Source organism: Podarcis liolepis, assembly GCF_965112155.1.
Source record: "Podarcis liolepis genome assembly, chromosome: 2".
In the NCBI taxonomy this organism is placed as follows: Eukaryota; Metazoa; Chordata; class Lepidosauria; order Squamata; family Lacertidae; genus Podarcis; species Podarcis liolepis.
The window spans coordinates 120082432-120094907 of record NC_139555.1 but is presented as its reverse complement, the minus strand read 5'-3'; the positions used below and the strand labels follow the sequence as shown (position 1 = coordinate 120094907).

The following is a 12476-nucleotide window of genomic DNA, read 5'->3' as shown; positions in this document are numbered from 1 at the left end:
CTGCGTGCGGGGGGGGGCGCTAATTAGCGAAAGAGACAATCAGGGGGTTCCCCCCCCCGCTCCCAGCATCTAGGGGAGGGTCGCGTGTTCCTGTTTGGGGAGGAGAGCGGTGGGCTGGGGAAAAGGCTCCTTTGCAGATTTCTGCGCAGCAAACCGCCGCTGAAAAGGTGCGCCAGACGACTCTGCTGCCATATTATTCTTGTTATTAGAAGAATTCACTTGAAAAGGTTGGAATAGGCAATGCTGCTATATTGTCATGTTGATGCCGTATTACCGCTGTTTTATTTGACGGCTGTGCTGATGCATAATCTTATTTATTCCTGCGTATGATTTGATTTTACAAATTCGTTCACACCAATAATATTCTTGCACATATTAGAATTTTACACAAGATTCTTCCGAATATTAGGACTCCCTCCACCCTCATGGGTTCTTTAAGTAACCTTTTTAGCTGCATATTTTAGGTCAATCCAATTTACAGTCCTCCATTGTATCCAAATCATATTTATTCTTATGGAGAAAGCCATGCAGCTGTATTATTGCTTGAAAAAGTGCTTTGTTGTTGTATTATTATTATTATTATTATTATTATTATTATTATTATTATTATTGCTTGAAAAGGTGCTGTGTTATTGTTGTTGCTGTTGTTATGTATGATAATCATCCCTGTTGTCCTGGCCTCAAATGATGAGTTGTCAAGGAGAAGGCGAAAAATTGATTTGTGTTGACTTCCAAACTGCAGCAGCTTGAAAGGGAAGAAGCAGCACAATGTACAGAACAGCCTCCTGCCTTATCTAGTGACATGTTGTTTAGGTTGTTTTACAGGTCTGGGCAATTAAGCGGCATGGAGGGATCACTAGCCAGCATCTTTGGGGCCTTTGCCGTGATGTTAGCGGAGCCTCTTCTGCCCTGTGCCCTGGCTCCTTATTTTGGAGGCAACAACACTGCAATTATAATTACTGCACGACCCCCAGGGCCCCTTTCGACTCTGGGAACTGTAGCACAACAAGGAGAGACTAGAGGATGCCCTAAATCTCTCAGCACCACTAACAAATTATAGTTCCCAGGATACTTTATGGGAAGCGGTCTGATCCTGATATATCTTCTTCGGCGATCACTTGTAGCCGAGTAAGATTGTCTTCCATGAACACAGTCTTAACAGTGAGTCCATAAGTGACTGTGGAGGCCAATTCTGGACCCACACGTCCTTCCTCAGTGGGGACATTGGTTTCCAGGTGGGAGTTGATCACGGTGTGGATTTGCCAAGCGTGCCTTCCTCCTAGCACATTTCTCCATTGCGTTCTGAGTTCCAGTGTCTTCAAAGCCCATGACACCTTTGGTAAAGGCTGTTCTCCAACTGGAGCACTCGCAGGCCAGTGTTTCCCAGTTGTCAGTGTGTATACTACATTTTTAAAGATTTGCCTTGAGACAGTGTTTGAACCTCCTTTGTTGACCACCAGCATTATGCTTTCCATTTTTAAGTTTGGAATAGAGTAAAGTGGTACCTCGGGTTACATACGCTTCAGGTTACATACGCTTCAGGTTACAGACTCTGCTAACCCAGAAATAGTACCTCGGGTTAAGAACTTTGCTTCAGGATGAGAACAGAAATCGTGCTGTGGCGGTGCAGTGGCAACAGGAGGCCCCATTAGCTAAAGTAGTGCTTCAGGTTATGTACAGTTTCAGGTTAAGAACGGACCTCCGGAACGAATTAAGTACGTAACCAGAGGTTCCACTGTAGTTGCTTTGGAAGACGATCATCAGGCATCCGCACAACATGACCAGTCCAGCGAAGTTGATGTTGAAGAATCATTGCTTCAACACTGGTGATCTTTGCTTCTTCCAGTACACTGGGATTAGTTCGTCTGTCTTATCAAGTGATGTGTAAAATTTTTCGGAGACACTGCTGCTGGAATCTTTCAAGGAGTTGGAGATGGTGTTTATAAGTGGTCCATGATCCTGATATATATGTGTACAGTGGTGCCTCGCAAGATGAAATTAATTCGTTCTGCGAGTTTTGTCGTCTTGCGATTTTTTTCGTCTTGCGAAGCACAGTGTCGGGAAAGTTTTGGAAAAGCTTCAAAAATCACCAAAGTCTTTAAAAACCTCAAAAAAGGCTACCACACCGCGTTCTATGAGTTGCTCCTCGAAGTCAAGTCGCAACTGTATTAACGGTGTTAAGAAAAAGGAAACAAACTTGCAAGACGTTTCCGTCTTGCGAAGCAAGCCCATAGCGAAAATCGTCTTGCGAAGCAGCTCAAAAAACAAAAAAACCCTTTCGTCTAGCGAGTTTTTTGTCTTGCGAGGCATTCATCTTGCGAGGTACCACTGTACAGGGGCAGGGGTCTGGCAAACATCCTCACTTTTGACTTCCTGACTTTTCCTGAAGACATTTTTTTTTTAATGCTAACAGGCCTTTGTAGCTGTTTGACTTCTACAGTGGTACCTCTGGGTACGAACTTAGTTACCCTGAAACATTCGTATCCAGAGGCGCGCTGATCTGCGCAGACGTGGGCGGTGGAAACCTTTCCTTTACTTCCGGGTTTGCCACGTGCGTAGCCCGAAGCATTCACAAAGTGGGTGGTTCGTATCCAGAGGTACCACTGTATTCTGAATTAGCTGGTCACTTTTCTTTTTTTTAAAAAAACAGTGTTTTATGTTTTAACAGTGCCTTGGCACTTCATGATGCAGCAACGAAAAAAGATAGGATTTTGTACAATGCATAAAATAAATGTCAGTCGATCTATCAGGAATGATGGCCATGAGCAGTGTTTTTTTTCCTGGGGGTACACAAGGGTACACAAACCCCTAAACATTTTGTGAATCTTTGTACTTTTGTCCATTTACTGTATTTATTTTCCCCAATTTGAGCTATAAAATGGAGTCAAAATGAGAGTACCCCTAAACATTTTTTTAGGAAAAAAAGTAACTTGGGCCCATTTATTTTGATGGGTTTGCTCTAAATTCTGCCGGATTTTTGGCTTTTAGGTTCTAATTTTGTTGTAATAGAGACCCTGTTCATTTAATCGTACGTGGTACACACCACTTAAGGGACTTCTGAAAGGTTAAATGGTTTCTAAATCCATTTAATTGAATAGACCTGGAGCAGACCAGGAAGCTCTTAATCTCAGGGTTGTGGGTTTGAGCCCCACACCAGGCAAAAGATTCTTGCCTTTTTTACGATTCTGTGATCTTTCTTTGCTATACCCAGGGAGCGACCCCTAGAATGTGGCAGCATCAACCGCCACGACTCTCTGAGTTACTCTGAGTCCCTCGGGCTGCCAGCCGAGGTGGAACCGGCATGAAAATGGACCCAGGAAGCTGTCTGCAAGGGGAGGCGCTGGATGGCAGCGGAAAGGATCCCAATGAGACCGTTGGAGAAGTCGTCCAAAAAACACCAGACGCGACCTTAGTTAAACAAGAGCCCTGCGAGGGTTTGCTTCAACACTGGGAAGCCCAGTGGCAGGAGTTCCTGAAGATGGTGGAGGCCCCTCAGCCCCCCAGCCCCACTGGCCCGTTGCCGGAGGAGCCCAAGCCATGGGGCGACCCCAAGGCCTTCCTGGCCACCTTTGAGCAAGTGGCCGAAGCCTGCCGGTGGCCCCGGGAGGAGTGGGCAGCCCGGCTCCTGCCGGCCCTGGGCGGTGGAGCCAAGCAGGCTTTCCTTGGACTCGAAGCCCGAGACAGAGAGGATTATGGGAAAGTGAAGGCGGCCATCTTGCGCTGGGATGCCCTGAGGCGGGAGAAGCATCGGCAGCGCTTCAGGGGCTTCTGCTACCAGCAGGCCAAGGGACCGAGAGGGGCCCATAGGCAGCTCCGGGACCTTTGCCAGGCATGGCTGAAGATCGAGAGGCACTCCAAGGAGCAGATCCTGGAGCTGCTGGTCCTGGAGCAGCTCCTGGCCATCCTTCCGGCCGACGTCCAGAGCTGGGTCAGGCAGTGGGGGCCAGAGACATGTGCCCAGGCAGTGGCCCTGGCTGAGGACTTCCTCCAGAAGGATGCCGAAAGGATGGAGAAGCAGGTGAGGAGGAAAATATAATAATAATAATATTATAATAATTTATTATTTATACCCCGTCCATCTGGTTGGGTCTCCCCAGCCACCCTGGGCGGCTTCCAACAAAGTATTAAAATACAGTGGTCTGTTAAACATTAAAAGCTTCCCTAAACAGGGCTGCCTTCAGATGTCTTCTAAAAGTCTGGTAGTTGTTGTTCTCTTTGAGATCTGGTGGGAGGGTTTTCTACAGGACGGGTGCCACCACCGAGAAGGCCCTCTACCTGGTTCCCTGTAACTTGGCTTCTCGCAGTGAGGGAACCGCCAGAAGGCCCTCAGAGCTAGACCTCAGTGTCCGGGCAGAACGGTGGGGGTGGAGACGCTCCATTTGTAAATCTGTAAAAATGATTTACAGATGGTATTTAACTCTGAGTAGGCTTGCTAAGATCTTTAAGGCTGAATCAGATAAGTGTTGGAGATGCAAAGAGGTGGAGGGAACTTTCTTCCACATGTGGTGGACATGTAAAAGGGTAAAAGAGTATTGGGAAATGATCCATAATGAATTGAAAAAAATGTTCAAAAGCACTTTACCCCCCAAAACCAGAGTCCTTTTTGTTGGGGATAATTCAGGTGGAAATTCCCAGGTGTCAGAAAATGTTATTTATGTATGCCACTACTCCGGCCCATGTTTTGTTAGCCCCAAAATGGAAAACCAGCGAGGTCCCAACCAGAGAAGAATGGCAACTTAAGCTGATGGAATATGTGCAGCTTGCAGACTTAACATAAAGAATAAGAGAACAAGAAGAACATACGTTTAGAGAAGATTGGAAAATGTTTATTGAATATATGGTGGGGGGGGGGAATTCTGTACACTTGAAAATGTGGGCAGAATTCAGATAAATTTTGTAAATAAATTTTGATGGATGTAATAATGGAATACTGAATGGTTTAGTTTTTGTAAAATATGCAGGGACTTATGTTATGCAAAATGAACCATGGAAAGAGGAGAAGGGAAGTCGCTGAAATTTTAAGGATGTTTAAATGCGGATTTTAAATTGTAAAACAGAAAATTCAATGAAAATTATATATAAAAAAGAAAGAGAAGCAGGTGAGAGGGTTTCAGGCGGATGTGTGGGCCAGGTTTGGCAGAGGGACATGGCGCAAGTCATGTACACCTCAGCGCAGAAGGGGGAATGCAGAGCTTGTGTAGGGGAAAGGCCCTAGCTCAGGGGTAAAACGTCTGCCTTGCCTTCAGAAGTCCCAGATTCAGACCCCCGGGCTGGGGGAGACCTCTATCTGAAATGGTGAAGAGCACTTGCTGGTCAGTGTAGATAATGATAATAGTAATAGTAATAATAATAATAATAATAATAATAATAATAATAATAATAATAGTTTATTATTTATACCCCTCCCATCTGGCTGAGTTTCCCCAGCCACTCTGGGCGGCTCCCAATGAAATGTTAAAAACAGTACAGCATTAAGTATTAAAAACTTCCCTAAACAGGGCTGCTTTCAGGTGTCTTTTAAAGATAGGATAGCTGCTTATTTCCTTCACATCTGAAGGGAGGGTGTTCCACAGGGCGGGCGCCACTACCGAGAAGGCCCTCTGCCTGGTTCCCTGTAACCTCACTTCTCGCAATGAGGGAACCGCCAGAAGGCCCTCGGCGCTGGACCTCAGTGTCCGGGCTGAACGATGAGGGTGGAGACGCTCCTTCAGGTATACAGTACTGAGCTAGATGGATCAATGATCTAAATCAGGTTGCAGGCGGGCAGGGAGTATGTTGCATCAGTTTTCCTTCTTATAATTATGCTATCCTCTTAACGTTCCATTCACCTGTTGTGTTAGGGAAATGTGGCTTTTTGATCAGTGTGCTGGCAGGGTGGTTCAACGTCTCAGACCAAGTGTGCAGCAAGAATCGGATGTCAAGGAAATAAACAGCTATCTGACTTTTGGAAGACATCGGAAGGCAGCTTTCCAGGGCCAGTCAGCCAGTCAGAAGCCGTGCCTTGGTTTGTGAACGTTTTGGAAGTCGAATGGGCTTCCAGAGCAGATGTGCGTTTGAGAACCAAGGTACCAGGGGCGCCGACTTATAAAAAATATTGGGGGAGCCCGCGAAAGCTCATGAATAATAAATAAGCTCATGAATATGCAGATAAAGTGGCGCTGCCTCCTCGTGAGCGAATAGGGGAGAGCGTGCTGCGCCTATTAATCAGCTCCGAAGGAAATTGGGTGGAGCTTTTGCTTGGGAGGGAGGGCAGGAGGCATGCAGCCCGACCCTGTGCATTTTGGGCTGGGGGAGGGGCGGCGGCGGCGCTCTGCTGGAGGGGCGCCCGAGATTATTGGGGGGGCGGAGCCCCCCCAAACAAATTTTTGAGGGGGCTCGGGCCCCCTCAGGCCCCATGGAGTCGGCGCCTATGCAAGGTACCACTGTACTTGTGGGCCGCACCCTGAATTAAATTTCTGTAATGTAAATTAAAATATATTTCATAACATACAATATATGCCATTTATAGAGAGAGAAATTGTGTGTGTATTAAATGCACAACAGGTTTAATATACCGTATTTAAATGTTAAACCAATTTAATACACAAAATGTGTGTGTATGTGTGTGTGTTAACAACCTATGACACAAAAATATCTATTTTTTATTTTTTTTAAATAATCTTTATTAATTTAAATTACACACATATGTAAAGAATTTACAATCGCATACTACAAAAAGAAAATTAAAGAAAAAAATTAAGAAAAAAGAAAAGAAGAAAGTACAGAAAAAAGAAAGAAGAAAAAGCAGATTTACGTGCATAAAAAAACTCAATCTTCCTAATTAATACTTAAATAAACACTTAAATAAAAAAGACTTCTGACAAAACAAGTCTTCCAATCATTGTACTGTTTATACTGTCGTCGTTTTCCCCGCCCAGTTTTATATTCTTTAATATTGTTCCCGTCTACTCCACCAACGGTATTTGTTGCGTTTACAAGTATCACTCAAGTTCTGCTAATATGGTGTGGTTGGTACAATATGATCTTATACAATCCTTAAATATTCTCCATTCTCCAAATATTTTCTGGTTCAATGCTCCTCTAACTCTTCCCGTCAGTTTTGCTAGTTGTAAATATTCTAACATGAGTATCTGCCAATCTGTGATTGTTTCGTTTTTCCACTTCCTTGGAAATCTTGCTGCTGTGGTGGCATGCATGAACTTTTTCAGGCTTTAAGATGTTTTTTCCCCCAGCGTTGCCAAAGGCTGCCGAAAGAGGCCTCACGGGATACGGGTTGGTCCTTGTTGTTGTTGTTTAGTCATTTAGTCGTGTCCGATTCTACGTGACCCCCCCATGGATCAGGCACTCCTGTCTTCCACTGCCTCCCGCAGTTTGGTCAGACTCATGTTTGTAGCTTCGAGAACACTGTCCAACGATCTCGTCCTCTGTCGTCCCCTTCTCCTTGTGCCCTCCATCTTTCCCAACATCAGGGTCTTTTCCAGGGAGTCTTCTCTTCTCATGAGGTGGCCAAAGTCTTGGAGCCTCAGCTTCACGATCTGTCCTTCCAGTGAGCACTCAGGGCTGATTTCCTTCAGAATGGATACGTTTGATCTTTTTGCAGTCCATGGAACTCTCAAGAGTCTCCTCCAGCACCATAATTCAAAAGCATCAATTCTTTGGTGATCAGCCTTCTTTATGGTCCAGCTCTCACTTCCATACATCACTACTTCCATACAGTGGTGCCTCGCAAGACGAAATTAATCCATTCCGCGAGTCTCTTTGTCTTGCGGTTTTTTCGTCTTGCGAAGCTTAGCGGCTTAGCGGCTTAGCGGCTATTAACGGCTTAGCGGCTTTAAGAAAAAGGAAACAAACTCGCAAGAACTCGCAAGACGTTTCGTCTTGTGAACAAGCCCATAGGGAAATTCGCCTTGCGGAACGACTCAAAAAACGGAAAACTCTTTCGTCTTGCGCGTTTTTCGTCTTGCGAGGCATTCGTCTTGCGAGGTACCACTGTACATCACTTCCATACATCACTATGGGTTGGTCCACCCTGCTTTAAATTGTTGCTCTCACCCGTTTCCAGGTGCTCACTCTCCTCGCGGAGGCGGCCGTCAGTTTCACGGGGCCAAGCCAGGATCCTGTAGATGCCGACCAGAAACAGCTCAGCATGGCAGCCAAGCCGGAGGACTGTGGCAGCGGAGAGGCCGGTCTGATAGGTGAGCATTGTTACCTGCCTGACTTCCTGGCGGGAGTGGAGAAAATCCTGCAGAGCTCAGTCCAGGATCAGGCAGCGCAGCTCAGTGGCACTTGGGAGGTTGCGGGTTCGAGGCTCTGTAGGCTCAGCTCCAACACTGAAAGCCGCTGTAGGGCTCCCAGCTCTCCTTAGCCCCATCTGGGAGCTCCAGTCAGTAGAGCCTGAGACTGTTAATCTCAGGGTTGTGGGTTCAAGCCCCACGTTGGGAGAAAGATTCCCTCATTGCGGGGGTTGGACTAGATGATCCCCGGGACCCCTTCCAACTCTATGGTTCTGTATTGCTGGGAATCACAAATAGGGCTTGGCCCAGTACAGTGGTACCTCGGGTTACAGGTTACAGACTCCACTAACCCAGAAATAGTGCCTCGGGTTAAGAACTTTGCTTCAGGGTGAGAACAGAAATCATTTTACCATTGTACTGTGGAGAGTGTATTAACTTATGGTCTCTGTGTGTGGTTTGGGAGCTGCACGGTCGGGGAAAAACAATGCTCTCCAGGGTTGTAAAGACTGCGGAGAGAATAACTGGGTGCACTCTTCCCACTTGGATCAAATCTACACTTCTAGGTGTCATAAGAAAGCTGCAGAGATAGCGCAGGACAGTGCGCACCCCAGAAATGATCTCTTTCAGCTTCTGCCTTCTGGAAGAAGGTACAGGGTTATAAAGACCAGGACTAGCCGCCTGAGAAACAGTTTCTATCCAAATGCGATTTTGGTTTTAAACGCAGTGTAAGGTAGTCTCTGTGGGAATATATTGTATTTAATAATGGGGTATCAGAGTTTTTAGGGGGCTAACCAGGCTGGGATATCTGGGATAGCAGGCTTGTTGGTTTTTTAATGTCTGATGTAGATTTTTTCAATTTTGATATATGATATGTGATGTCTTTATTGTCATTGTCCCATACAGAACAATGAAATTAAAAATCATTGGGACAATGAGAATAAAGATTATCGTATGAAGGTCCTTTTCTGATATTCTCACTTCAAATTCTGGTTTCATTGCCCCTGGCCCCTGCTCTTCACTGGGCTGACCGTACATTTGTGATTGGGATGACTCTCTTTTTCCCTAGCCGCTGAAGGCTGTGTTGACGCTTGCGAAGAAGCAAAATACACCCCAGGCGGTCTGGAGCAGTTGGGGCTCCACGGTCTGTCTCCAGAGAGGGCAGAGCAGAGCATTTCCCCATGGAATAAGCAGGAGAATCGGCACATGAGAGAGAGCCATCAGGAGATCAACCTGGAGAAGACCACATGTGGATCCATTCCTTTTAGAGGAGATCTCAGTGATGTTGGTGATGTCACGGTCCAGCAAAGAATCTCCAACGGTAAGAGACGGGACACACATTCAGTGGGTGTTACTTGACTTAGGTAAAGGTAATGGGACCCCTGATTGTTAGGTCCAGTCGTGGCCGACTCTGGGGTTGCAGCGCTCATCTCGCTTTATTGGCTGAGGGAGCTGGCGTACAGCTTCTGGGTCATGTGGCCAGCATGACTAAGCCACTTCTGGCGAACCAGAGCAGCGCATGGAAACGCCTTTTACCTTCCTGCTGGAGCAGTACCTATTTATCTACCTGCACTTTGACGTGCTTTCGAACTGCTAGGTTGGCAGGAGCAGGGACCGAGCAACGGGAGCTCACCCCGTCGCGGGGATTTCAACCGCCGACCTTCTGATCGGCAAGTCCTAGACTCTGTGGTTTAACCCACAGCGCCACCCGCGTCACTACTTGACTTAAGTTTCACTCAAAGTAGAAATTAACGGACCTAACTTAGCTTCATTCATCAGCGGGTCTACTCGGAGTAAAATGCGATTGAATATTACCCACTGCTTGTGAGAAAATACAGTCATACCTCATGTTACGTTTGCTTCATGCAAATTAATAAGCAAAAATACTCATAATACCAGCTGCTGGGAACTCTAGGTGGTTGGTTCTTGCTGTCCTCATACATGCCTCTTTCCTTTCCTTCTTTTTTCCATGTTCTGTTAGATGGCAGGCAGGCGAGAGCGTTTGAAGGGAAGCACGGTTGCCTGGGGAGTCTGGAGCAAGCGGAATGGTACCCGATCCCTCCCGGGCGCCAAGGAAACGACCCCCCGCTCTCAGGGCACAAAAGAGCCCCGGCTCAGAAAGCGCCCTACCGGTGCGGCGAGTGCGGGAAGAGCCTCAGCCGCAAGGACAACCTGACCCGGCACCAGCAGGTGCACGAGGGGAAGAAGAAGCCCCACCAGTGCTCCTCCTGCCCCAAGACCTTCCGGGATAAGTCTCACCTGATCCGCCACGAGAGGATCCACACGGGGGAGAAGCCCTTCCGCTGCGCCGCCTGCGGCAAGAGCTTCAGCTGCAACTCCTACCTGGTGGTGCACGAGAGGATCCACACGGGCGAGAAGCCGTACGCCTGCGCCGCCTGCGGCAAGAGCTTCAGCTGCAACTCGTACCTCCTGCGCCACCGGCGCATGCACACGGGCGACCGGCCCTACAAGTGCGCCGCGTGCGGGAAGCGCTTCGCCTGCAGCTCCAACCTCATCCTTCACAGGCGGACCCACACTGGCGAGAGGCCCTACGAGTGCGCCTCCTGCCCCAAGACTTTCCGCCAGAGGTCTCACCTGATCTTTCACGAAAGGATCCACACCAAGGAGAAGCCCTTCCAGTGCCTCGCCTGCGGGAAGAGCTTCGGGCGCAACGCCCAGCTGGCGCAGCACAAGAGGAGCCACACGGGGGAGAAGCTCCACAAGTGCTCCGTCTGCGCCAAGCGCTTCAGCTGCGTCTCCTACCTCATCCAGCACGCGAGGATCCACCAGCGGGACAAGCCCCACAAGTGCCCTGACTGCGGGAAGAGCTTCCGACGGAGCGCCGAGCTCGCCTCGCACCGCAGGATCCACACGGGGGAGAAGCCGTACCGCTGCTTCGAGTGCGGGAAGACCTTTGGCTGGAGCGCGGGCCTCACCTCGCACCGGCGGACCCACACGGGCGAGAAGCCCCACAAATGCGCGGCCTGCGGGAAATGCTTCAGCCGCAAGCGGCTCCTCCTCGCGCACGGCAGGGTCCACGCCGGGGAGAAGCCCCATGAGCGCTCTTGACTGCGGGGAGAGCTTTGTTTCGAACTCGCATCTCGCGAGAAAAACCCACACAGAGGAAGCCATGTAAACTGGTGCTGGCCTGCTCGTCGTTGCGGGGGTCTCTGGCTGGTTGCCGTCGCTCGGAGGAGAAACTTTGCCTCCGTTGTTCGTAGGGGTTTGCTGGTTAATCGGAACTCTCCCTGGAATGAAAGGAGGAAAAGCACCACATGAACCTTACTTCCGGGTTTTGCCACATGCGCAGATGCCCAAATGACGTTACGCGCATGCGCGGAAGCGTCAAAACGCGACCCGTGCACGCGCAGACGCATCTTACGTTTTACTCAGCATGTGAACGGGGCTCTGGAATGGATCATGTTCGCATCCAGAGGTACCAGTGTACAGTTGTACCTTGGAAGTTGAACGGGATCCGTTCCGGAAGTCCGTTCGACTTCCAAAACGTTTGGAAACCAAAGCGCTGCTCCTGCAGCCAATCGGAAGCCCCGTCGGATGTTCGACTTACAAAAATAGTCTGCAAACCAGAACAGTCACTTCCGGGTTTGCGGTGTCCAGGAGCCAAAACATTCGAGAACTAAGCTGTTTGAAAACAAAGGCACTGCAGATTATTATCATTATCACGATCATCATTAAATTTAATTAATCATTAAATTTATTACCTACTCTTTGCCCACAGGTCCAAGTGTGGGTTACAACAATTAAAAATTCAAACGTTCCTCTTTTCCCAGGCCTTTGGTTAATTAACCTATCTTTGAAACTGTGTTTGTGTGTGTGTGTGTGTGTTGGGGCGGGGGTTATTGTTTCGTTTGTTATTATGTTATGTATTTTTGTGTTTTTATACTGTAAACCTGTGATCCTCTGATGAAGGACGCTATATAAATTTAATAAATAATTTTTAGAAAAAACAAAACTGGATTACAATCGCAAGAATGGAGTATGGCTTTCAAACACTCCTCTCAGGTACCAGAGGGGTACAGGGTAAAGAGGAGATGGTGACACCAGGGAGGAGTTGTTCTGTGTGCCCCAAAGCTAAACTCTTAATCTCAGGATTTGAGCTACATGTTGGGCAAAGGTTTCCTGCCTTGCAGGGGGTTGGGACTAGGTGAACACTGTGGTCCCTGCCAACTGTACGATTCTGTGATTTAGGAACACTGAAAACTTCCGTTTCAAAAAATGGTGTGC

The 12476-nt window shown here is 47.9% G+C and overlaps 1 protein-coding gene across 2 annotated transcripts; it reads left to right on the top strand.

Moving 5' to 3' along the window:
- Positions 1 to 23: 23 nt before the first annotated feature.
- On the top strand, positions 24 to 12178 carry LOC310701191 (uncharacterized protein). 2 transcript variants are annotated; one of them, XM_083491662.1, is made up of 6 exons: positions 24 to 227; positions 3212 to 4018; positions 5874 to 6047; positions 8063 to 8195; positions 9301 to 9552; positions 10213 to 12178. In XM_083491662.1, exons 2-6 carry the CDS (start codon positions 3302 to 3304, stop codon positions 11298 to 11300), a joined length of 2364 nt encoding a protein of 787 aa, XP_083347788.1. In that variant the 5' UTR covers positions 24 to 227; positions 3212 to 3301; the 3' UTR covers positions 11301 to 12178. The 2 variants fall into 2 exon arrangements, with proteins under 2 accessions (XP_083347788.1, XP_083347789.1); XM_083491663.1 differs by lacking the exon at positions 5874 to 6047 and having other exon boundaries at positions 10213 to 12177.
- Positions 12179 to 12476: the final 298 nt, after the last annotated feature.

Coding starts and splice junctions, on each gene's coding strand:
- LOC310701191 (XM_083491662.1), top strand. CDS start 3,302: ATGAAAATGGACCCAGGAAGCTGTCTGCAAGGGGAGGCGCTGGATGGC. Junction 6,048..8,062: donor AATGGGCTTCCAGAGCAGAT/GTGCGTTTGAGA, acceptor ACCCGTTTCCAG/GTGCTCACTCTCCTCGCGGA. Junction 8,196..9,300: donor CGGAGAGGCCGGTCTGATAG/GTGAGCATTGTT, acceptor CTTTTTCCCTAG/CCGCTGAAGGCTGTGTTGAC.